The sequence below is a fragment of the Pseudorasbora parva genome, chromosome 16 (assembly GCF_024679245.1).
Source record: "Pseudorasbora parva isolate DD20220531a chromosome 16, ASM2467924v1, whole genome shotgun sequence".
NCBI classification, from domain to species: Eukaryota; Metazoa; Chordata; class Actinopteri; order Cypriniformes; family Gobionidae; genus Pseudorasbora; species Pseudorasbora parva.
This window is the reverse complement of record NC_090187.1, coordinates 24555828-24580449: the sequence shown is the minus strand read 5'-3', so window position 1 is coordinate 24580449 and position 24622 is coordinate 24555828. Positions and strand designations below refer to the sequence as shown.

At 40.9% G+C, this 24622-nt stretch overlaps 1 protein-coding gene across 4 annotated transcripts in view; it reads right to left on the bottom strand.

Annotated features, from left to right (window-relative positions):
- Positions 1-6687: 6687 nt before the first annotated feature.
- zfhx3a (zinc finger homeobox 3a) overlaps positions 6688-24622 on the bottom strand; it is a 39327-nt gene continuing 21392 nt past the window's right edge. For 3 of the 4 annotated variants that reach the window (XM_067419983.1, XM_067419984.1, XM_067419982.1), the window contains 7 exons: positions 24012-24237; positions 20770-20871; positions 20409-20530; positions 19838-20038; positions 18152-18248; positions 12671-17953; positions 7950-12585 (listed from right to left, as the gene is read on the bottom strand). In XM_067419983.1, coding sequence (XP_067276084.1) covers positions 11294-12585; positions 12671-17953; positions 18152-18248; positions 19838-20038; positions 20409-20530; positions 20770-20871; positions 24012-24237 — 7323 coding nt within the window. In that variant the 3' untranslated portion in view covers positions 7950-11293. Of the gene's footprint in view, positions 7907-7949; positions 12586-12670; positions 17954-18151; positions 18249-19837; positions 20039-20408; positions 20531-20769; positions 20872-24011; positions 24238-24622 lie in introns of those variants that run through there. The other variant, XR_010898556.1, reaches the window with a different exon arrangement.

Sequence of the window (24622 nt, the reverse complement as noted above, 5' to 3'; positions counted from 1 at the left end):
TCATTCATTTTTAAATATGAAGACATTCTGTAGCCTAGAAGAGAACACAACCATGAGTGTTTCCTCAAGCAGTATCTGTGCCACACATCCATGAGGACATCTCTGATGCCCGGCTGGGCAGACATGCTCACAAGGTGGACTATTTTACCCTGAAACACTCTCAATGCCCCTTGGTAATCTTAACAGCAGGGAATTTCGCCTATACAAACCCTCTGAGACAGAAAGATGAAGATTAAATGAGAAAAAGGGAGCGAGTGAGAAGAGATTAGAGGATATAAAAGGAAAGCGGTATCGGTGCGCACATAAGAGACTTTTGAATTGTTGAAAGCTGAAAACTCACAAATTTCAAAGAGCATTTGCATATGCATTCCACTAAATGATATGCTAATCCACTTGATTTGCATGGCAGTGACCTCCTGTAGCGAAACGCTTCATGCTTAGATTCTCTGTATGAAAGAACAGAAAACAGAACAGAAGGGAGAACAACTTGTTGGGGCCCAGTGAACAGGCTTGCGTGTCTCGGGAAGTGGAGTATCATAAGGGACATAAAAGCGCACTTGTGATCTTTGAATGGCAAGAAATAAAAGGCACATCAGAGCTGAAGAGCAACGACAAGAAAGCGCTATGGAAAGTTACTGTGGCACGCTGTACAGACGTGAAAGTTGAAGTAAACACAGTGCGTGACACATCAGAAATCATTTCTGCCACTCAGTCATCAAAGAGAGCACATGGATCCAAAGTAAAGCGGCAGAATGAGGGATGGAACGAGAAAAAGGGTGAAGAGTTAGAGAGGGAGGGAGGGAGGGGTTGTGGGGGGGAGAGCATGACGCAAAGTGGGCGAATGAACACGGTGGTTTTGCGAGGTTGGCACGGTGCCATCCACTCAGCGCCTGTGCCAAAGAGGGCGTGTAGGCAGGGTGGCATTACAGAGGAGAGAGGAGGAGAGACAGATAACGAGAGCAAAGAGAGGCATCATCCTGCTGCCAATCCTCCAAACGAAATGTTCCCGAGCGTTGGATTCAAAAGTTGGAGCTCTTTGAAGATCCACCCGCCAGCTCGTCAGCATGGCAACTGTGTGAGTACGCCTCATTCAATGCATTGCGATAAACTGACGCGGCGTCTCTTGACAAACCTTTTATCCTCTCGTTGTTCCAGAAAAGCTCCAAACTCTTCGGCGCGACCTCGTTGTTCCGGTTCCCGCAGGCTGTGCCATCCTCCTGCGTTTTGCCGTCTCCTCCGTGACTGTGCCAGGCTCTAAGTAGGCATATCCCCCAGAGAGACAGCAGCACATGCCCCGATGTCAATGCCACTCGATGCGGGTATGACGGCATCTGCTTTGTATTAATGGAGATATGCGACTTGTCTTGTTGTTCTCGTTGGCACGCGCAAACATTCGGCAGCGTGCCAGGATCTCCGTGCCGCTGGGAAGCTGGCAGTGACTTGGGAATGGCAGAGTGCCAGCATGCTCCTGCGGTAACCAGCCCCCGACGCGTGCCACTTGGCAAAGACAAAGAGCCCTAGGGACGAAATACAAAACAAGATTGAAAAACACAGTGATCCGACAGCTTAATTAACACTTGCGGAGTTTGTTGGGTTAATTAGTGTGACAGATTTGGTGAGGAGGAATGTGGCAGGAACACTTGTGAGAACAAAAGTGATGGGCGAACCAGACTGAAGGAATGTCAACCGATGCCAGCGATCCGCGTGCCAGCAGTAACCCTGTGCCAACTCGACATTCAACATGGTATGTAAAAGGAGAAATGGAAAGAAAAGGGAGAATAAAGAGAGTTGGTCGTTCAAAAGCATGCATGTTTCAAATGCTGGACATCAGGAATGGTAAAGATGGTGGACAGGACGGAAGAAACAACTGAGGATACAAGCAAACAGGGAGGAGCTTAAGAAAACCACAGGCCTTGACTTACACAGTGACTCAACAAATCAATCAAATGGCAAGTATTTACACTGGGTAAAAATCCAGAACGCACTCCACAGTGACTTGCACAAATATACATTCAGTAGAAGCAAGAGTGAGCGTTCGATAGTACGTCGGGAACACCAAAAGGATCAATGACGGGTATTAGCAAGGTGAAGTTTACCAGGAGGACGCACAACTTTTGAAATCTTTCTGTTTGCAATTTAATGAACCTACTAGAGCTTTCCAAGCACAAGGTGAGGTCTGTTCTGAGGATTCCCGAAGCTTCCTGTCGAGTCAGAGAGTGAGTGAGAGAACTCAGTCTCTCACTGGATGTGTTTGACATTGTAGAGGAGTATAAATAATGCAGATTTCTCTCTCCTCCTCTCCCTTCTCGTGCTTTCGGAAGGAACAGATTTACAGACGTTTGTGCATTGACTCTTTCGTTGACACCGCTCTCGTTAAGCGACAGAGGATTTGTTTCCGAAACGGGCATTGTTTTCAGCGTAACCTTCGATAAACAAGTTCAAATTAGCCGTTAACAACCTCGCGAAACGGGCTGATTAATTTGCGGTTCCTGTTGTTTTTTTGTTTTGTTGCTTTTACGTCTTTCTTTGTACAGATTCCGGACAATTATGTACGGATATGCTAATCGTGCTGTATTAATGAGGTTTGTATCGCTGGGATTCTCGTCTTTACTCCTGTGGGGATCCTAATTTTACCTCATCTTTATTATGTAAATGGATTATGCCAAAAAAAAAAAAAACTGCGTGCACACACACACACACAAACACTAACACAAAAGGGGCGAGTCAAAGGAAGAGGGAAAAAAGGCAATGGTGGGAGGGTGGGGGGCAGAAAATGGAGGATACGCTTCCTTACCAGCTTCATTACCAAAACGCAAGAAACTGCAGAGAAATCTGAAAGGATCTTTCTACTCAGTGCACCACACACCAAGACGCAGGACAAATGCATTGAATTTCAGTGCTTTTTTTTATTTCTTCTAGATATTTCTGCTGCAGCAGTCCTGCAATGGAGTGACAGAGCCAAGGATGGGATTTACTAGATGAAAAGAGAGAGAGAGAGCGAGCGAGCGAGAGAGAATGGTTAATATCCTGCGCTTAATCATGGCACATGAGATTGGCTGTATGCATATCTCATTTGCATCTCATTAAATTGCTCGTGCACCTGCAGAGAGAGGGGAGAGGGGAACAGGACAGCGCAACGAGAAATGAGGGTGTTGTTTCAAAATGCAGCGATTTAATTTTGTGATTATAAAATGGTGTGTCTTTTTTATTTTTAAGTACATTGTGCACTTTAAAAAGCGTTTTTTGGGGGGTGTTATTTTGATGATGCATCCCATTATTCTAATAAGGAATATGTATTATATATTGCCTTAATTACATAATCGACTAAAATATCCCATGCCATAATCAATGTGACATAAAATTCTCTCTGGGAGGAAAAAATTGAGATTTTAAGATATTGAGACATAAAACAATCCATTTGTTTCAGAGTATGTAAAGTCCACCACTGGCCACCAGTTTAATATATGCATGATTAGTATGCAGCTCTTTGCATTCTTTAATAGAACTCGGGGTGAAGACTATTGTCTCTGATTCCAGGATGTGCCATCTGCCTGGCTGCAGAGACTGGCCTTTCTCTTTGTGTTCCGCACAATGGGCTATTCTACACTGGACATCCACACATAACTCAAATAAATCATGCCCGAGCCAACAGGCCACCAGAGGACCACTGCAATATTTTCTATAAAAGAAAGGAGAAGACTGCATGCGGAGAAAGGGAGAGATTAGGAAAATTAGAAATTTTCCATTACTGAAATAAAATGACAAACACAGTTGGAGAGGAGAAAGAACAAGGCGGGAAAGTGAAAGGAAGTGAATAATAATTGATATTGTACTTAAAATATTACTCACATGCTCAATGTAACATCATTTTCCTTGCATACTTCGTAAATAAAGTGCAAAAGAGCGTCCGACCTCCAGACCCAAGAACGGCCATTCTCCGATGTATGTGACTTTAATGTAATTACTTTCTGACGGATATATTTAAATCTGTATGTAAACACTGGAGCAGCAAGGTCTACGTATGATAGAAATGTCTGCATCGATTACCCGCTATGAATGTGAAATGTTTAATCTCGTTAAAAATCTCATGCCTAAATTAGACTCCCTCAGCAGCTTTTTAAATTGGGCTATCCATCATATATAATGAAGAAGTGACAGAGTGTGTATGCAGGGGGTTCTAATATAAAATTGTTTGAAAATATTCTCATATTAGCTGTGCTGTGGCAAATGGCACAGGCTGGCCGGTGCGCTTCCATGATGTGGTATACAATAAGACAGAAAGCAGAGCCCAGAATAAGCCCTAATCCAAAGCTTTTGTATGGGCCGAGTCACAAAGCATTGCTGACGGACAAACGGTGCTTCAAGGATTTATTCTCTTTCAAGAAACGAAAAGAAAGGCTGAAAAAATAGAAAGAGGGAAAGACATGTGGTGTTGGCCACCACCTGGTGAGATGTCATGTACGATTAAGTGTGTGTTTGTCTGGCACGCTTCTTGCCGTTATCAAGTGCGGACAGCTCAGCGCAACCACTACGCTGCGTACTTTTCTTATGCTAATGACTTCACTTGGATAGACCCCTCCTCCCCGTCTCCCTCGGTACACCATCCTGCCCACCTTTTTCCTGTAGCATGCCCACCTGTGCCACTTTCTAAATCCTTCGGTAATTCCCTCTAAACTAACAACTGCTCTACCAGTCTTAAACCACTCACTCTACGCAGGGTGTAGGGTCTCAAAACCATATAACAAACCTTCATACACCAGACTCCCCTAGGTCAAAGGGTCAAAGATTTAGCATAATTTATCATATCAGTGCGAGATATTCACGGCAGCCACGCGTAGCCCGTTCATGCTCCTGCTGCCTCTGATTAGCATCTCATTTCACAGGCTTGATTTTTAAAAAGCACCCCCCATACGCCCCCTTTCCACTAACATGATGGCTCAGTTCCTGCCCTGTAGAAACAGATGCTCACCTAAAATATTATACAGTGACCGTGTCAAACTGACAGAGCAAACCACAAAGGAGGAAAAAGAGTGTCTTAGTCAGCAAATGTTTGGACTGCGGCATTCTGCGATTCACGGTATTATACGAACAACATTACAGACTCGCTACTTGTAAACATCTTAGCACATATACAACATTTTACAATGCTGCATTTTGATTGCAGTTAGGTTATGTTGCAGAACAACATTTTAAAACCATTCTAGACACCACACCTTGAATTAAAAATAAATGATGTAACCAAAACATGATATATATTTTAGGTGTTGATTATCAACAACAATATCAGTACAGTAGGCTACAGTATCAACAAAAATATCAGTACTGACCTATAACTGTGGAATAAGTTACATTCACATTATAATACACCCAATTTGGAAATATCATTCAACATTCTCACTTAAAAACGGTAATATTGTGAAATATTACTACAGCCGTTTTCTATTTCAATATATTTTACATGTAAAAAAGAACAGCATTTATGTGAACTAGAATAAATGTATTTACTGTCACTCAATTTGTTGATCAATTTGATGCATCCATGCTGAATAAAAGTCTCACTGACCCCAAACATTTCATTGGATGGTTAAAAATGTCAATATAATAAGAAACTGTATTTTTGTCCAGAATATCCAAGCTGCTCTTTTCCATATAATGACAGCAGACATTGATTTTCAGCAATTTTTTTTTGTACAATATGTTCTATATTTTTTAGCATTAGTGGTGGAATAAGAGGCTCAAAATATCTATACTCAAACTGACAATATTCAAATATTGCTAAATCTTTGACAGAATGTCACCAGAACACACATTTCTGGATAAAAACAGCTACAGCAACATTTCCCTTATGAGCTTGCCCTCTTTTTACAGCTATTTATTGTTACTTTTGCAACCTGACTTTGTGAGCGAACGATCCAGTAAGAGAAAAACCCACTCAGATGAATTTCTCTGCCACGCCGTATAAAGAACTGCATATGGAACAGTGCGATGGCGGCTGCGTGAACATTAGTAACAGAATCTATTTGAGTTTATCGGAGAATCAAGAGCGGCGCAGACCTGTGATAGATGAGCAAATCTAGTCGGCCATTAAAAAGTCATTTCAGAGACAGATAGCTAGCAGGTTCCCCCTCTAAATGTCTACTGCGGGAAGCATACTTTAATGGCGCGTGAGAGCAAACAGAAACAATATAGCCTATTTCCAGAAATAGAAAGATAACAGGTGACGTCCTGTGGTTTTGCATCTAATGGGGTTCTTAAATGAAATACAGATAGAAGATGGCATGTATCCACAGCAGAATTTGCTGCTCCAATCTCTTAGCGCTCCCATGCTAAGGAAGCGAATTGTCTTAAGGAACACCGTAGTGGTTTTAATGAGTTGGAAGCGAGCGCTAGCCGGTACTTTCTCAGATTCGGAGAGATCATTATGGCTGCCTCGACCTGCTTCAATGGAGAGGGACAACATGACACACAGTCCGTGAATCTCTTAATGACTCAACTGAAAATAATGATAATGCCACTACAGGCTAATCTTCTGTGAAAAACATTCATGAAATCTGAAGCAAACAATATATGTTTAACAGGAATTCATTAGATGAAAATTCATTATCTTTACACATAAAGAGCCCTGGTGATATTTTAAAATCACAACGACATTAGCTACATGTTAGCAGCGACCAGAGAAAGGTGCGGAGCTCTGTCTCTTTAAGAGGAAATCACAGCTCCCAGCTCATGAATAAAGATGAGCTGGCCTTTCTCCGCATACATCATAGATCATGTATCAGCAGGGCCCATCTATCAGAACACAAGAGGAGCTAAAATGCTCATAACGGCCCTGCACTGCCCAGTATTAAAACCAATGAGATGGGGGAAGGGTCTCTCTGAAGGTACCACAATTCACTTTGTTTCTAAACACGGGTGGGCTTGGCATTTAATGCAATTTTTTACAAATGATCTCCGTGTTAATATGTCGACATGCAAAACCAATGATGCTACTGCTTCTTAAATCTAGGCTATTAGATCTAGGCAATTACAGAAATGATTATCCATTAACTACGCAAACACATTTCTGCATTATAGCTACCGTTTAAAAACACACAAGACTTTTGAATAGCACTCGGAAGCTCTCTTAAAGAGAGAGAGAGAGAGAGAGAGAGAGAGAGAGAGAGAGAGAGAGAGAGAGAGAGAGAGAGAGAGAGAATCTCTTAAAGTCATCTTCCAAAGAACAAGCGTTCACGCACAAAATGCCTGACGCATCACATTTCGCTTTGACACCAGCTATGCACGAGCCAGGATCTCCATATCCCAGCCGGCTTTTTTCATTTTAAAATCTGCTGCACGAGAAAGATTCAATCTCTCTGATGCCATAAAAAACACGGTCGGTTACAGCTTCTATTCACACAGGGCCGTTAATATTAATAATATCATCCTCACTCAGAGGAAACTCATCTGGCTAAATGTCACAAGTTTAATTAATGACTGGTCTGGGTTGACCTCGGCTGTGAAGGGGGGAGTCTTGCAGCCCCTAATGCCATGCAGGCAAACTGGAATAATTTAGCATGTTAAACGCAAAGTCAATTAACCTTCCTCGACAGCCAATGACGTGCAGCCCCCACTCGAACCGGCGTCATTCTATGGAATCATCTCGCGCCACCCTGATGAAGGAATATACGCAGATGCATGAGTCATTAGTGGGAAATGGTTTCTGTTTTCCGCAAAGCCGCGGACTAATTGTACAATAAAAAACAATTAGTGCGTATTGATTAGTTTATGCCATGATTTACCTCAGCTCAGGCAGGATTATGATGCGCTGGACGGGTAAGTGCTAGACATGACCATGCCGTGAAGCTCTTTAGGTGGGAGGTTTGGAATACCTCTGGGGGGAAAACATCACTCGAGGTTCCTTTCCCTGCTTTAAATATATAAATAAACATAATAAACATAATAATAAATAAACCACGTCGAAGCACTGAAATCAAGGCCGCTGTCTAAAATAAACCCTCAAAACGCAATCAAACAGCTCTCGCGCTTCTGCTGTATACGCGGGTCGTTCTGCCCATCACCTTCCTGTATCTCTCGTAATGAGATGTGCAGAAATCATTCAGAGACGTGATGTAATTTAGTCTTCATCCCCCAGCACCATAGGCTACACGATTCACACACGCGCTCGCTCGGCCCCTCAACACTGCAAGTGAGCGACTTGATGCGACAAACCACAACTACAGGCAGTTAACGAATCAAATGGTCCTGTGCAATAGCCTACAGAAGGTTCGTTGTTTGTAACGGAAGCGTTCTAGTTTTGTCACGACCCATTGCTTGGTTTTCAGTTAACAAATATGTTCTACTTGAATATTAACACTATAACATTTTACTACAAAATACTGCATCATAAGGTAAACCTCCCATATTTGACATTATTATTGACAACTATAACAAAAATTGGATTTATTTACCTATCCTGATTGGAATTCTTGATCTTAATTGAGTCTGTGGATGGAAACACTATAATTGACAACTAATAGAGTCATCTGGTCAATATGGCAAAATAAACCTCTTCTTTATGATACAAGATACTCTTAAGTATCCCTTCAATCACACCCAATTTGTGAGAATATTTCAAGTAATGACATAAAAAACGACTTGTTAAAAATTGACCCTAACTTCCCTGTTTGGAAGATTATTTGCAGAGTAGATAAGGCATCCTTTCACATTAAGTAAATAGACCATATACAACCCAGTGCATTACAGATATTGAGCACAAACCAACACTGATATCAACACAGTCTCTTGCTAATACACATGAACTTGAATCTCAGTTTGAACTTTAGCTGCATTGATTTTGTCTCGTTTAACCTCCATTGATTTCTAGTGCTTTGGCTGATTGCCCGTCTCCTTTACACTGCTTCAGCAGAGTAGGGTGCATGCAATCAGATTAAGGACATAGCAGAAACGCACATGATCAAATCACAGAACTTCGATCACTACAAATGTGGTGTGCATTTTCAGTGAAAATATGTTACTTGCAACCTTCAATTTGTCAGACAAGGGAGTCAAAAAAAATAAAAAATAAAAAATGTGAAAAGCACAGATTGCCTGGGCGCGTTGAGGACCATGGAGACATGCCAAATTATTAAAATGAAACAGATTTTATTCACTTTGAATGGTTGTATATAAGAGGACAGGAGACATTAGCCCAGTGAGTCACATGAATAAACACAAGTGCATCATGAACGTACATTATTTGGCGATCGCTACAGTAATAACATTTCCAGGAACACGCAGAGAAAACAGTCTCTCACAGCAGGTCCAGACTCAGGAGTGAGAGTTTACGTTACAGTCCCCTTAGAAGCAGAATACAACAACAACAACGAAAAAAAGAAAACAATCAATTCAAATGACAAATGTGATATTTGGAATGCAAACTTTGTATAAATATAACATCATTGGTTTTCAACATTGGTTGGCTAAGAGGAGAACATAATGTAGTTCATGGAGTCACAGTCTTCACAGTCATGTGTGGACAGAACTGCGGTGGGACGGGGACAGGTTTTTGTGGCTACTGACGGTCGTCATTAAAGCTTCAGGAAAAGCGAAATCAAGCATGCATCTTAGTACAACCTACATTAGCAGCACACTCTATTTCCTCAACAATTAGACCCAGTACATTTAGTAGAACAAACAATAAGAAAAGAAATTAATAAAGGCCAGACACAGAGAAGCAAACAGTGTGATCTCCACCTCTATAATACAAACTACAATGGCTGCACAACAGTGCTGTCCTATATCCTCAGAGTAAGCTTTCTGTTTTGTTTTTATTTTTGGTTCTCTGGTTGTTTCATATATGAGGTCACAAATGTTCTAATAAGTTAGCTAAAACAGTATTCTCATAGCTGGCTCCATCATCTAAAAAGATTTCCATTCCTTAAAAACAGTAATATTTTCTAAAGTATAAAGTTTTTTTTCCATCCTTTGTATGCACCAATGGTAAGACTACTTTATCTTTGGATTTTCCATTAAAGCAATACTGTAAGTTATTATTGTTACATAATAGCATCATTGTTATTATTGTTAGGCATGGCAAGTGCAGAAATGTTAGGAAATAAAACCCCATGTACCGAAGGAGAAATGAAAAGCTACTGCCTTAAGTGAAATTACAGTATTGAAGGCAAAAGAAGAAAAAAAAAATAAGTGCACAATCGAAATGTTCTGTTTAAAAGACAACAAAAATAGAAAATATCTTATAGATGTGCATCGATCTAATTCATACACAGATAGGGTCTTTCAACTTGGCTCAGTGCAGGAGAGGAAGTTGGTTGTACAGTGACAATTTTCAACAGCATTAGAGGGTAAATGCTATGTTATAACATGAGCATGTGCTAAACAGCCTCAAGTGTCTTTGACTGGGACAATACAAAAGTTAAATATACAAGTCATTTGTTTTAAAACTACCATACAATTAAGTAATTTGAATTCAACAATCTACGCAACACCAAAATGTTCATACATTTATCTATCATTAACACCGAAGGTTTTTTGTCAATTTTCAAAAAGGAAAAAAAACCTAAATTAAACTTTTCCACAATTTACAATGGTCTGCAATACGCTTTGTGTCTGGACAAAAACGTCCACGAAAGAAAAAGAAAAAAGTGAACATCTACTAGCTTAGTTTAAGGACTTTGAATACAAATCAGAATTGTACGTTTTCATTCATTACACATTTCTTTTGGGCTTAATATATTTTCTATTGGTATGTCTTGTAACAGAACAAAATTGAGAGCTGTTGACCTGAGAGAAGACAACATCAAAAACATTACATCACTTCATTAAGCCAATAATATAATATTTTAACACTTGACAGGGCAAAAAAATAGTGTGGGTGTTTTATGGGTGTCTGTTTAAACTTACACGTTATAAACAGACTTTTGGTTAGTTAAGTAATCATGAAACCATCTTAGGTTCTTCATCAGTCTTTAGCTGTGCAACCTTTAGTTTCAAACAGTTTACATATACTCAAGTTTTGTTAAAAACCAGCATATTGAAATGGAAAAAAAACATTCTACTGACACTTGTTTTTGGTTACAAGCACTGGTAATGCAAGTTGTATCCTACAGGATTCAGTCCTTTTAAAACAGTCTGCCAAACTAGCTCTGGGTCATACCTTTGCCCCAGTGTAATCTACAGTGGAGACATTTTGTTTTACTTTCCTCTTGTTATTTTTTAATTCACGGAGTCTCTTCTAAGGCTTCAAAGCCATAAAAACAAGTGTTATGAAAAGCATCAAACTTCTTGCTCCAATACATTATGTTGTGTCTTGTCCCTCCTCTGACTCGTTGCCATCGCAACGCCCATCCACAGAGTCTATTGGTTTTGTGTGACATGTCTTTGCAAGGCTTGTCAGGCTTGAGGTAACATTTGAAGGCGAAACAACATGATGTGAGTGAGAAGCCTGTGAGCTTTGGGAAGCCTCAGGTAAAGCTGAAATCAGGGGTGAGCTTTGGAGACGTCTACTGGTCTGGTCAGAACTGGCTGGGGTAGAGATGGAGGTTTCAGAGGGAGTCCCAGTTGAAGAGGATCTCTGTTCACTGGATGGGTTTGACTGAGAGGTAGATGAGGGACTGATGTGAGGTAATTGAGAAGCATGCTCTTTGGCATTCAGTCTCTCTGCCACTCTTTGTCTATGCTGAGGGACCTCAAGATGTTTGACGAGCTCTGCTTTTCCAGTGAGAGACACCTCACAGGCAAGACAGTCATAAAGATAACCATCCTTGCCTTCTGTTCTACACTCGGTTTTGGAAACAATACAGTGGCTTAGAAGAAAGTTGTTATCCACATCTGTTGTGTTGACAGAGTTTATGAAGTGGGAATCTGTGCCATTGAGTGTGCCTTGCTTCTTGTCACGTTTGGATGAAATGGTGTCCTCTGCATGGAGGCGAGCAGAGATTTGGCTAGATTTTGGTTTCTCTGGTAGCTGCACTAACTGTTTCTGTTGCAGCTGCAGTCTTTGTTGCATCAATGCACCCTGCAGATTTTGTTGATATTGCTGGAGAATGGAGCCCGTAGACAGCCCCATTAAAGCCTGTGGCAAGACTGGACCATATGGGAACATGCTTTCCATGCCAAACATGGGCTGCAGGAGGCCTCCAGGCATAGGTGTGGGAATATGGGGAGAAAAAAGTGGAGGGAAGCCAGGCATTAGACAGGGCAGCAGGGGACTAGAGAGCAGAGCAGCTTGGTCAGCTTTCATTGCTGCATGAAGAACTTGTAGCTGAGTTGGGTCTGTGGCATATTCCCTTCCAGTATTTGGAGTAGATACTGTTGGCCTGGAAGAGTCTGATTTCTCTTTACTGTTGCAAGAAGAATTTGCCCGAGTAGGATTTCCCAATGGAGAACTGTTAAGTTTGTTTGTGGGAATCCTGTTACTCCCAGTGTCGTTTTCTTTGGGTAACTGAAAATCTTGTTCCGTGGTCTTTGGGGTCAAGACAGAGTTGGTTGTGCTAACTACATCTTTGTCATCCATAGCTGATATGGTAGAAGAGGATGTCACGGTTGGCTTGCGGGTCAGCTCATTTACAGGAGGGTCACTGGCACCTTCTACAATAATTAATAATAAAAAAAGGATTACAAAATCAGAATCTTAAATAAATTCACTTGAAAACAAAGTGTAGTTTATACATACCTGTTTTTATAGAAGAAAAACCTTCAGTCATGCTTGTAGTGGTCTGCAGACTTGAGTACATTGGAGACTGGCTAAGACAATGAAGGGCAGTTTGGTTGAGGCCCACTGAGCTCAGTATTGCTTGTGGTCCCAGAACATCACTTGTTTTTTTTAGATCCACCTCTTGTTGAGCCATCAGCTGGCGAGCAGATACTGATCCCAAATATTCCTTGTCCCTCTCCATCTGGCCACCCAGAGCCTCCTTAACTTTAGCAAGATGTTGCTGGGAGAAGACATGGTCACGAATAGACAAGCAGCCACTGTATTTAACCGAGCAAAGAGTGCATTCAGTCTTAGGTCTATCAATAGAAGTACTCTCTGTACCAAACTGCTTTGCAAGGCTAAGCTTTGCCTTTTTTTCCTTGGCACGAGCATTCTGAAACCACACCTGAACCACCCTCTTGGCAAGTCCAATGTCACTGCCCAAGGCTTCACACTCAAGCATTGTTGGGGTTTTATAGTCACTAAAGCAAGCTTTGAGCACTTTCACCTGCAGATTGCTCATTTGAGTGCGGTAGCGTTTTTGGCCATTTCTGTCAATATCAAAGCTCAGACTGTTGGAGCTACCAGGGCACGGTGAAGCTGGATCAGCCAGGCTGGAAGTTTCACTGTAATCTAAGATTAAATCATTATCAAAATCTTTAGCATTAAAGCTAATTGCAGGGCTAACCAATCCAGAAGACATCTTTTCATCACTTTCAGAAGAAGCCTCTCTTTCAGTACTTGGAGATATGTGGTCGATGCTGCCATGTTTACCCTCTAGAGAGTCATTTCCTTCATCAGTTGTATGGTCATGTGTTTTGTTTGTGTTAGCCTCACAGTTATTTAGCCTGCTCTGTTCAAAAGTCTGATAAACTGTCATGGAAGGCATCTCAAAATCTTCCATACCCTCACCTTTTATAGGTTTTGGGCTCAGACGCTGCTGATGTGAAGACAGGTCCATGCTTTTGCATGCTAGAGAATCTACATCATCAGTGGAGCTCAAAAATTGAGAATAATTGGCAAAGTCAAAGAGATCAGATTTAATTTGAGAACCTTCCTGATCTTGAGTCATACTAGATATTGCCATACTATACCCTGCATTCCTAGCTTCATGCCAGTGACGTGAACGTATGTGAGCAGCAAGAGCAGACTGTGCTTTAAAGAGAGCTCGACAGAATGGGCAACGTCGATGGATTTGAGATGGTCCCAATGCCCGAAACTGGCCTTTCCTCTCACGAGCTCGGGTGTTCTGGAACCAGACTTGAACCACTCTTTTCTTAAGACCAACCTCGTTGGATATATGGTCAAGCATCTTGCGTGTTGGATTGGAGTCCAAAAGGTATTTCTGATATAAAACCTCCAGCTGCTCTGGCGTTATCGTGGTCCTCATGCGTTTGTCTCGCTGGGGTTCCTCGCCATTATTTTCCCAATCATTTTCCATAGAACTGGTACCTGCTTTCTCCTCAAGTTTCCTCTTCAGAGAGTTTATTGTGGAATCAGGAATAGTTGTCACTGCAGGTGGATTTGCCACTATCTGGGAAATTGTTCCTGAAAGCAGATGCCTTGCAAGTAGGGGATTAGCAGGATCAAACAGCATAAGAGGGATGTCTACAGGACGGTCAAGGAACTGTGGGCTGTGAAAGTAACTTTGAGTAAGGAAGTGCATTTGCTGGTGCTCTTGCCAATGTTCAAAAGAGGGGAAGTTCAATTTACACTGGATGCAGTGGTAAGGGCTCATATCCTGGGCTGGCTTCTGTTGTAGTTGTTGCTCAGATGAAGGAATCTCTAAAGGGCTAAAAATCTTTTGGGAGCTCTGTGATGGAGCTGGTTTTGTTTCAGACGTGCAGGAAACCTGTTGTTGTTTAGGAGGCGAGTGAGAGTGAATCTCTGTGCTTACATTTTGGTTCTCCTCACAGAGAGGTTTTGGCTGCTGCATTCTGTTCTCTAATTCCTCAAACTCAGTATTGATACTTCCAGCCTGTTTAGGGTCAGAGGATGCTTCATTTGCTTGTTTAAGCTCTCTAGTGAGACTTGTTGTGTGCATATGCTCAGAATCAGTGGACTTCACATTAGTACTAGACACAGATGAACTAGAGGGGCTTGAGCAAGAAGTTGTTTGTGTAAAACAAGAGGGTCCAGATATTGGACTATGACACTCAAACTTAGAATCTATTGAAGTGTCATTCTGATCGTTCAGCATTTCCTCCTCTTCATCTCTGTAACACTGCTTTTTCTGGTGTTTAATGAGATCAAAAATCCGCTGAAAGACTATGTTGCATTTCTTACACTGGAAATTGTTGTTGGAAGTGCGAAAGTAGCGGTCATTAGATAGGTCTCTGCGTTCACTATCCTTCACTCCCTCTCCTTGGTTCTCATAGTTCTTCCGAGCTTTTTGTCTGGCATTTTGAAACCATACAACAATCACACGGGTAGAAAGATTAAGGAGATTGGACAGTTGCTCAAACTCATCATCTTTGGGGTATGCATTAGCATCAAAAAAATCCTGCAATAATCTTAGCTGGTAGTCATTAAACCTGGTTCTTGAGGACCTCCTACCCCCATAAAACTCTTGTCTCGGTGGTTCAGGAGAGGGTGGTCTAGAATCCACCATTACATCTTCTAGTGTTGTGATGGGAGGGTTACTAAAGTTATATGGAGAATCCTTGTTGCGCTGGCGTTCTTTGAATAGAGTGTTCCGAAACCAATGCTTTATGACTTTATGTGGCAAACCAGATTTGTTGGCCATCTCATGGATTTGGTCCTCATTTGGAGAATTGTTGATATCAAAATACTGACGGAGGATTATAAGCTGATCATCCGTGATTCTGGTCCTAGGTCTTTTACTTTGCTGCTGTAACATAGACGGAGTTAACTGTTGTTGATAAAGCTGTGTCAAATCAGGACTCAAACCAGCCTCCACTGGGGGCAGATGAACAGGGCCCTGAGGAGTTAAAGCTTGCAAAGCTATGGGTGGCATTAGGAGAGGAGGGAAGAGTGGCAGTTCCATGGTTAAGGGAATTTGAGCTAATGGAGCCTTAACTTGAGGATTGGAGACAGTATTTGGAGTAGCACTGGGTGTAGAGACAGGAACAATTGGTTGCACTGGTTGTTGCTGTTGTGGCTGCTGCACTGGAGGGTTGGGAATCATAGGAGGTGTAGGAGAAGGGGATGAAACAGGAGAAGCCTCTGGAGTTGCAGGTCTCAATGGAAAAAGTTTGTCATATTGCTCCCTGTAGTCTTTGGCAAATTTCTCCAATGACTTTATAGGGAAAATGGAATGATGAATCTGCTCTTTATGGCTCTTCAGAATCAGTACGTTTGAAAAAAGCTTCCTGCAAGACTCACACTCTAGCTTCTCCATGTCCTCTGAATGATCCACCTCTTTGGTGTCAGACACATTCCCACCATTTGGTATTGCCTCAGTAAGATTTTTCTGATATCGCTGCTTATTTTCATTGAATTGCATGACTAATTCAAAACCAATGTTTTCAAGCAAAGCCTTTGAAGCATTCCCCGAGGCATCATGGGCTATTCTGGGTGGAAGAAACTCATCAAAACCCTTCCCACTGGTTGACATCTCTTTGTTTACATCTTTTTCTTGTGGTTTGGGATTATATGTTTTTTCTCTGATACCCCCATTATCCATTTCCTTTGATCTTTCATTACTATTCTGTTCATCTGCATTCTTCTCACACTGTGGATCACTGGTCAGTTTCTGTTCATTAATTTGTTCATGAATTACAAGATCTTCATTTTGTTTAGAACAATATTTCGAGCCATCCTTTTTGACTGAAGACTCCGCAGTATCCTCATTTGCAGTAGGTTTTAATGTGCTTAAGTTTAGACCAGAGCCTTTAAGGTTCACCTCTGGATTCATGCGGAACTCTCCTCCTGGAATAAGAAAAGGAAGAAGCAATTGCTGTTGCTGTTGCACTGGAAGAAGAGCCTCTGTTGCCATAGGAAAAGGGTGTAAAAGTGCAGGATTGAATAAATGGGACTGAAGAAGAACAGCCTTCTTTTGGAGCTCTTGCTGGAGATGGGCTTGAGCCTGGGCTAACTGCTGCTGTTGTTGTTGTAATGGTTGTTGTTGTAATGACATCTGTTGGTGCTTGGCAGCTGAATCAATCATGTTTACCAACTTCCTCATGTCAGATGTTGAAGGATGGCTGGTGTCTGGGTTTGCAGGTGTGCCATTGAGTTCAGTGTTTTGTTGGTGGCTTACACCAGCATTGTTCATGGAAGTAGCAGGCTTCATGGATGCAGGGGTGCTGGACAATGCCTTGCCTGGGGGAGGGCCAACCGATTCAGAACTAGAAGTAGATGAATCAAGCTTGGATGCACGAGCTTTTGTCTGGTGCAAGACAGAACGCATATGAATCTCTAAGGTTGAACTCTGACTATATGCTACATTGCAAATACTACATTTAAATGGCTTGTGGTCTGCATTGTTGACAGGCTCTTGCAATCCAGTTGATGTGTCCTGCAGAGACCGTTTAAGTTTGTGTAAGTGTGACACTGAATTGTAGTGAACCAGGAGAATATTCTTTTGTGTGAAAGATTCCTTGCAAACAGTACATTTGAAAGGCCTCGATGGATCCAGAAATTTCTCCATTGTAATATTTGGACCCTTTCTAAGAGGAAAAACGGGCTGCTTGGGGTCACTTTCAGCATTATCTTTAACCAAACTTGACTCATTGTCAGTAGGACTTGTCAGTTTTTTCTCCAAATCACATTCTTCATCATCTTTTATCTCAGTTTCTTCTGGTGATCCCTCCTCTTCACCAAATGTTTGGTCCCCGGGGATCAAGGTATCACCGTTCATCATTAAACCACCATAAAGCTGCTGTATCTGGGTTTCACTTAGCTCCAAGTGGCTTGTCTCAAGGTGTTTCCGAAGGGCCTGTGTTGTACGAAAGCTGCGTTGACAGAGGCAGCATATGGTGGCAGCTCTGATAGCATGGTACTGAGAATGCAGTTGCAACTTTTCAGGGGTTTTGAATGCTAGGCTGCACTGATTACACCGGTACTTGTAAATGTGGCGATCAGATATTGCCGTTTGAGATTTCTGGCTATGAAGTTGGTTGAAGTGTGTCTGGAGTGCACTTGAGGATGTAAAGACTTTGTTACAGCCTTTCTGCCAACAAGGAAAAGCAGCATTGTTCTCCTTTGTGGATTCTGCATCCTCTGATGGTTGTTTATAGATTTTTGCTGCCTCCAAGTGAGGTGTGGTACCTCTCTCAGGTTCAGCATTGGTTGACATTTCTAAAGAATAAACAGAAAAAGGAATGCTGTGAATATATAATGAAGCCAAATTAATTAGAACAAAATTATAATTTAGTAATTAAACCAAACTCGCTTTTGGATATTGAGTGAGATCATAACTGTCAACCTAATTTAAAATAATGACAAAATAAAGAAACCATGCTTAACCTAGATAAAAAAATAGAAATTTATACCAACCATCCTGTCTCTTTGTTTCATTTGCATTTATAAGCTGTGTATCAGAGCTGTGCACCGGTAAAAACATCTTCTCTGGCAGCACGTCTGAAGCAATCACCTGATCACAAGGGAAAAAAGAAATCATAATAGGTTTAATAAATCCATCTTGTGGATTAATTAATCCACAAAAATCTCATTATTAAGTCATTTGATTGTTATCTCTGAAAATGATTGGTCATTATGCTGTGTTCCTGCTACGTGTGCATTAACGATGCATCGTGCAAGAGAATAAACCCTTAACTTCAGAAGGCAAAATGGGATCGCAGTCATGAACCAACACTTAAAGCAGTTCAAAGGTTAAGTATGAATGGAAGCCCTCTTTGGTCCATGACAACACAATTAGCTAACTTTGGATGTAAAAAAGCCACTTTATTTATCTTCCTCTCCTTCTCTCCTCCTGTACCCACTCAAATTTAAAATGTGTAAATCAATGCAACTTTAAGGGGGGAGAGGGAGGGAGAGCAACCAAACAAAATGGCTGCTATTTCCATCACAAAGCACACCATTTCAGGAAAGTGCTGTATTCAAGGGACACAAAGCAGCACACAAGTCCTCTTCAAGGTCACATTTAATTTAGAACATAATTACCAGGCACGGTTCATAACGAAAATCACCTAGCACTGGCTCAGAACTAATGAAGCACAATTATTTTCATTACTGTATTTCAGTTCAGCTGGGGAAGGGGAGAGGAACGGCAAGTGCCGAAGAGAGAAATCAAGAGAGATGGCAGAGCAGAGGGCAAGGAAGACCAAGAAATATAGGAGAGGGAAGAGCACATGAAATGGGAAGAAAGACCGAAAAGCCTTTTACGCAAGAAAAAGCACTCAGCGCAAGCTGACTGAATTGGCAAAAAATGTCCAACCTTTCAGAAACAGTGAGGCATGTCTGCTTCGGGTTCAAACAAGCTCTGGGTGCATTAGTATCAATTTATATTCTGCAGATAAAAAAGCTAATTTTAATATTCATTGGATCTGAGGCAGCTACTTCTCCCCTCCCCCCACTCAATGTCATTACTTGTCTCCGTTTGCTCGTGCTGGAGTCACTGAGGGTCTAAACACCCCTCCGTATACGCATACACACATTGTGCTGAACATTTTCTTGCATGAATACAATTTTTACACCATATATAAAAATAGTGGTCCACTTTTGTTTTTAATATCAATATCTAGAAAGCAGCATGACTAATGGCTAATATAACAAGTAATAAATAATAACACGAAATTACAGAATTTAAAAAAGCACTATGCATTTTTTTTTACATTTTTTTTTACATGTTTTACTTCTTAAAATTGCTAGATTGTTTGGCCTGCCCCATCACTAGTAAGTAGAAAAATGCTTTGGGGAAAAACGCTGTAAATAGATCCTGCCTTGACATCAGTAAAATTCAAAACATATTCTATTTAAAATAAATCCTTAACACCCCAAGCAAATTATCTTTTTAAGGGAGTTTAGATGTATTTACTAGGAGGAAAAAAGGCCTAAGAAAACCATTTTTGCTTTTAGAACTGTGGCTGGAATTGACATGTGCTATAGTTTAAAATCCATGGTTGCTTTAATTCTTTAAAAAGGTGCTAAAAAAAATACTATATAGCTCTAAAATACTGAATCCCAATGATACATGCATATTGTCTTTTTTTCCCCCCTCACCGTGTTGATGAGCTTCTGAGTGCAGTCTGCAGTGACACTGTGCAGCTGTGTGAGGTGGGTACGCAAGAGGGCAATACTGTGCAGTGTATCTTGGCACAGTGGGCAGCGGAGAGCAGGCTGAACTGCATGCTGGTTCATCACATGACTCCTTAGACGCTCAATATCACTATGACGGAACCGACAGAATGGACACTGCCGCATCTGAATGAAAAGAAACAAACAGAAATACAGAGGTACAATAATTACATACTGACTGTGCAAAATTCTGTTTCTTTAAACAATATTAGCCGTGGTTTCTATTCTTATTTTGATGTTGGCATAATAAGCTGTTCAATTATTAGTCATTTAATTAAATTAGTATTAAATGATTACCATATTATTCCATATTTTGCTAGGGCTTGCACAACTACTAATTTATGCTATTCTGCTAGTCATACAGAAAACTAATAGAAAAGTCAATGGTATTTATCTTACCAATAATGAGGTAAACAATAATGTGGTATGCAGCATCAGTGGCCTAATAGCACTTTAAAGAACTTATAAAAAGAAGAAGAAAAAAATTAGTGCAGACCTCTTCCTGTATTCGTGGCCGTTTGCAGGGAGAGAGATCAACTGACTCGTCAGATCCAGATGAGGAACGCTTAGGACTAGAAGACGACTCATTTTGCTCCGTCTCTGTTTGAATAATTCCTTCTAAGAGAAAAAAAGAAGCAAACAGATTATTTATAACACTAAGCCTATTGTATAACAGTGGTTCCTAATTGGTATTATGGACAGCGGGGAAAACACAAATGAAAATAATACAATTATCTGTATGGTAATATTAATAAGTTAAAGATAAACAATATTGGTGTGGGTTCACCACATAATGTAAATCTGGGTCCTGAAGCAAAACCAGCTGAAGAAACACTAGCAATCATTTTGGTAAAGACCTGATTTTTTCCCCGTTATGTCTCCATGTTTACTTCTGTCTTCTTGGTTAGCTGTAACCTCCTCAGTGGGAGAGTCCATCCCATTCTGATCTCCTTGAGGAGCTGAAGAGAAAAATAAAATAAATGCATTCTGAGAGTTCATCACATATGTACACACTCAAGGTTGTTTGTTTCCTATATGCTTTGTTATTTGAATTATCAGGCCAGCTATTTGATTTTCTAGGCGATTGGTCATTGCAGAAAAAAAAATTGTGTGCATTCGCCACTGCAAAAAAAGGTTGAATGCAGAAACGCATTCAAACCTATAGGGGTCAGTCTACACTAGCTCAGTCAGACTCAACAAACCCGCTCACAAAACCGTAGCTAGTAATCTACAAAATCTTCTACGGATTCACACAAAAGAAGTTAAATATATTGATCTTCTACAGTAAAAACACAAAGGAAGATACGAGAGAAGAAAATCAGTAGGAGGATGAGTTAAAGTCAGCGGCGTCAGCAGAGCTTCATTTGACCTGTGGGGATTTGAAGTCACAGGAGGAAGATAATACAGCAGAGGTCAGGAGGGTCACACACAAAGAGTCCATTTCAAAGCACAAATTGGCGTACAATGCCGCCATGACAGGCTTTAAAAATTATCTTTATACAATAGGTCTTGTGCTCAGTTTGAGTCTGTTGTACTAGTTTTCTTGCTAAAAGAAGCTTTTTCTTAAGCGCTCCCTGAAAACTAATTAAAACGTGGGATGGAATTCACAGACAATATTTTGACATCTGTGCTCAGTTTTGGCTTTTTTTTTTTTGCCTACCAGATGAACTCTAAAATCAAAAAGTGAGCATGTACACATTAAGATGGAAATTCAAAAAGGGCAATGATGCTCTGTTGTTCTTTTGCAGCGTCTAAAAGCTTCGGCTGAGCTCTGTAGGTACAAAACACACAGCCTCGGGACACACTAAACCAGATACCCCATTCAACGCCCTCCCTCCCTCTCCTCATCCTCTTCTCTCTTGCTTTCTGCCTTTCTGCTTTCTTAGCAGAGTAATTGTTCTGCTACGTGGGGGGAAGGGAAAAGAAGAACAGAGTTGATTTGGGTGAGTTTTGGGCAGGGGGGTGCAAGTGGAAACAAAACAAAAAAAAAAATGCATGAGGGTTGTCATAACAGACCAATCAAAGGCAGACCGAGGTATCTTCTGGTAATTCTTTGAGAAGGTGATTATGACAGAGGGTGAGAGAGAGAGCGAGAAAGGCCATCTGAACACCAATTATCCTGACAGACACGCTATTGATTTCCTATCAAACCAACACACCCATAAACACAGAACACATAACCTGAAACTGTCAAATCCGCTCTAGTTACGACCGCCCCATTGAGCCCTCTCGCTCAGTCATTCTCTCAGAGTCACACACACACAGAGCTGAACCTGACCAAAAAAAAAAAAAAGAGTCTATTGTTGAGCATCTCTCACAGGGAAAATCACATCAACAACAAAAAAGCTTAGGGATGGAAAATATAAAAGAAAATGAACAACGGTCAACTAAATGTATAGGATTGAAGGAGTGAATCATTAATGAGTGAATGTTATGTTCACATTCTAAAAAAATCATCCATTATATGCTAAACCTGTTAATGCACGGTTTAATTATGCATTCATACATTTCAATTCTACATATTTATGATGCAAAAATGAGCCAAATTTTACCAAATGCATACAGGTGTTTCAGACAAACACAAACTAGAAAAAAAATTATACAACTTAATTATCAAAGGCAAAAATATTTCATTTAATTTGGAAGTTTTCCCATATAAATAAAAAGGCACTTCAAAAATCAAAAGGGGGCATATGCATTCACTTAGAATGTTCAGGACGCTGCTTGGACAAAACAGATGGCCGTGGCTTAGCGTGGTGAGGTCATTTCGGCCAGTAATGAAGTGATCAGATGCACCCACACATGCTAACACACTCCAGGCGCACACTCAACACACACTTCATCAGCACTTCCTACCCGTCCCAGGGATCAATATACAAATGCTCAGCAGCATTGATCCAGTATTGATTATAAATTAGGCAATGCCCTGGTGTTCCTAAAGAGATCAATAACCAACCATTCAGCTGCGGCGCTCCAGCAGGTCGGAAGCAGCGCTGATCCGATGTTTCTACAGGTTCAAATTCACACTGAAACAGCCACTCACTCTCCCTCACTGACTTTAGCATTGATTGTACAAGACACACTGACTACTAACCCATTATTGTACCTTGCGCGTTCGCCATTTCGCCACATCGGGAATATAACCATATTATAGGCATACTACAGAATAAAAAATGCAGTTTTTTTGTTGTTGTTGTAAATGTGCCATGTTTAGGAAGGGCAGCTTTTTTTTTTTTGGCAGATTAATTTGAAAGTTAAAACTAAAAAAAAAAATTCAAATACATTTTTTTCTTACCCTAAACTAAAATAAACGGACTATTTACAAACACCTGTTAGACTTTAGGAATCTCTTTCAGACCTTTTCTCTGCCTTTCCTTTAAAATGTTAATTTGAGAATGTTAATTAACTCATGCCTCGTTAGTGGTTTGCGCCTTTATTGGCTGCATTGACTGGCTAACCCTCTAGTTTAGCCTCTTTCTGGCCAGTGAAGATGTTACAAATGTGATTATTGGCAAGTCAATTAGCAAAATCAATTCCAACCATTCTGTACAAAAAGCACACGCTCACTCGCTTTCTTTCTCTCTCTCGCTCTCACACACAAATGCATATGTAAATATACACATACAAACAGGCTGGGTGCCAAGGTCGGGCTATTGTTCAACTCATTAGCTGAGCTTATTCTGTGTTAGAACTAAATGCTAATTGCCTCCACCACTCGCTTTTCTCAATTACCCCAGTGTAAATATCTGCCCTCTTTCTTTTTCTATTCTTTCTGTTTTTCGGCATGTCTGTCAGCCCCTCCCCCTCTGTTGTTCTGTTGTGTGTTTTAGAGCCTTGAGCGCCATGAGCACAACACACAAGGGACAGTTACTCTTTTGATTTGGGTTTTAAAGAATTCTCCCTGACTTTCTCCTCGACATTAATCTCAGCATCAAAAGCTGGTGTTCTGCTTATGAGCGTGTTAGATTTTTCCCCCTGAAATTTGGCCGTTTTGAAAACACAATTTTTGATGCTTTGCAAAACCCCTGAAGATAACTCTGTAAATTGAAAATGACTTTGGATATGGAGAACAAAGCGATCGTGCATGTGTGTCTCGTACCATTTTCTTGAGCAGGGCCTTTTCGGATTGTGAAGATGGCACCAAGCTCCTCCTCATCCTGCAGACCCGTCTGGATTCGCTGTAGTCTGAGCAGCCCCTCCCCTCTCTGGTGGCTCAATGAATGGGAGTGCTGCACTAAAGAAAGGCTATTCTGAGTGGAGAAATCACACAGCACACAGTGCAGCCAGACATCTTCAGACTCCACTCCATCCAGCTGCTGCAAATACTGAGAGAAAGAGGAAAGATAAACAATCATGTGTGATCTGTGAGAGTGAAAAGAAGGATATAAGAAAAGAAGTTATATTGATTAATAAAACACTCTTCTACTTCAACCAGCTGACATTTCAACACCAGCAAATACATTCTTGAGGTACTTTAGCGGAAGCCATATATTGATCATATAGTCATATAAATGATCAATATGTGCCTTCCTCTACTGTGGACACAGCACAATATAGATCAATGCAGGATCAATACAACCCTGTAAAACACCTATGTAGACGTTACTTAACATGCTTTGCTCAAATAAACACTAAAGCTCTCCCTCTGTCTGTGGTCTGAAGAAAACAAAGCAAATTAATCCAGCGAAACATTACATGAGCAAAGTCAGA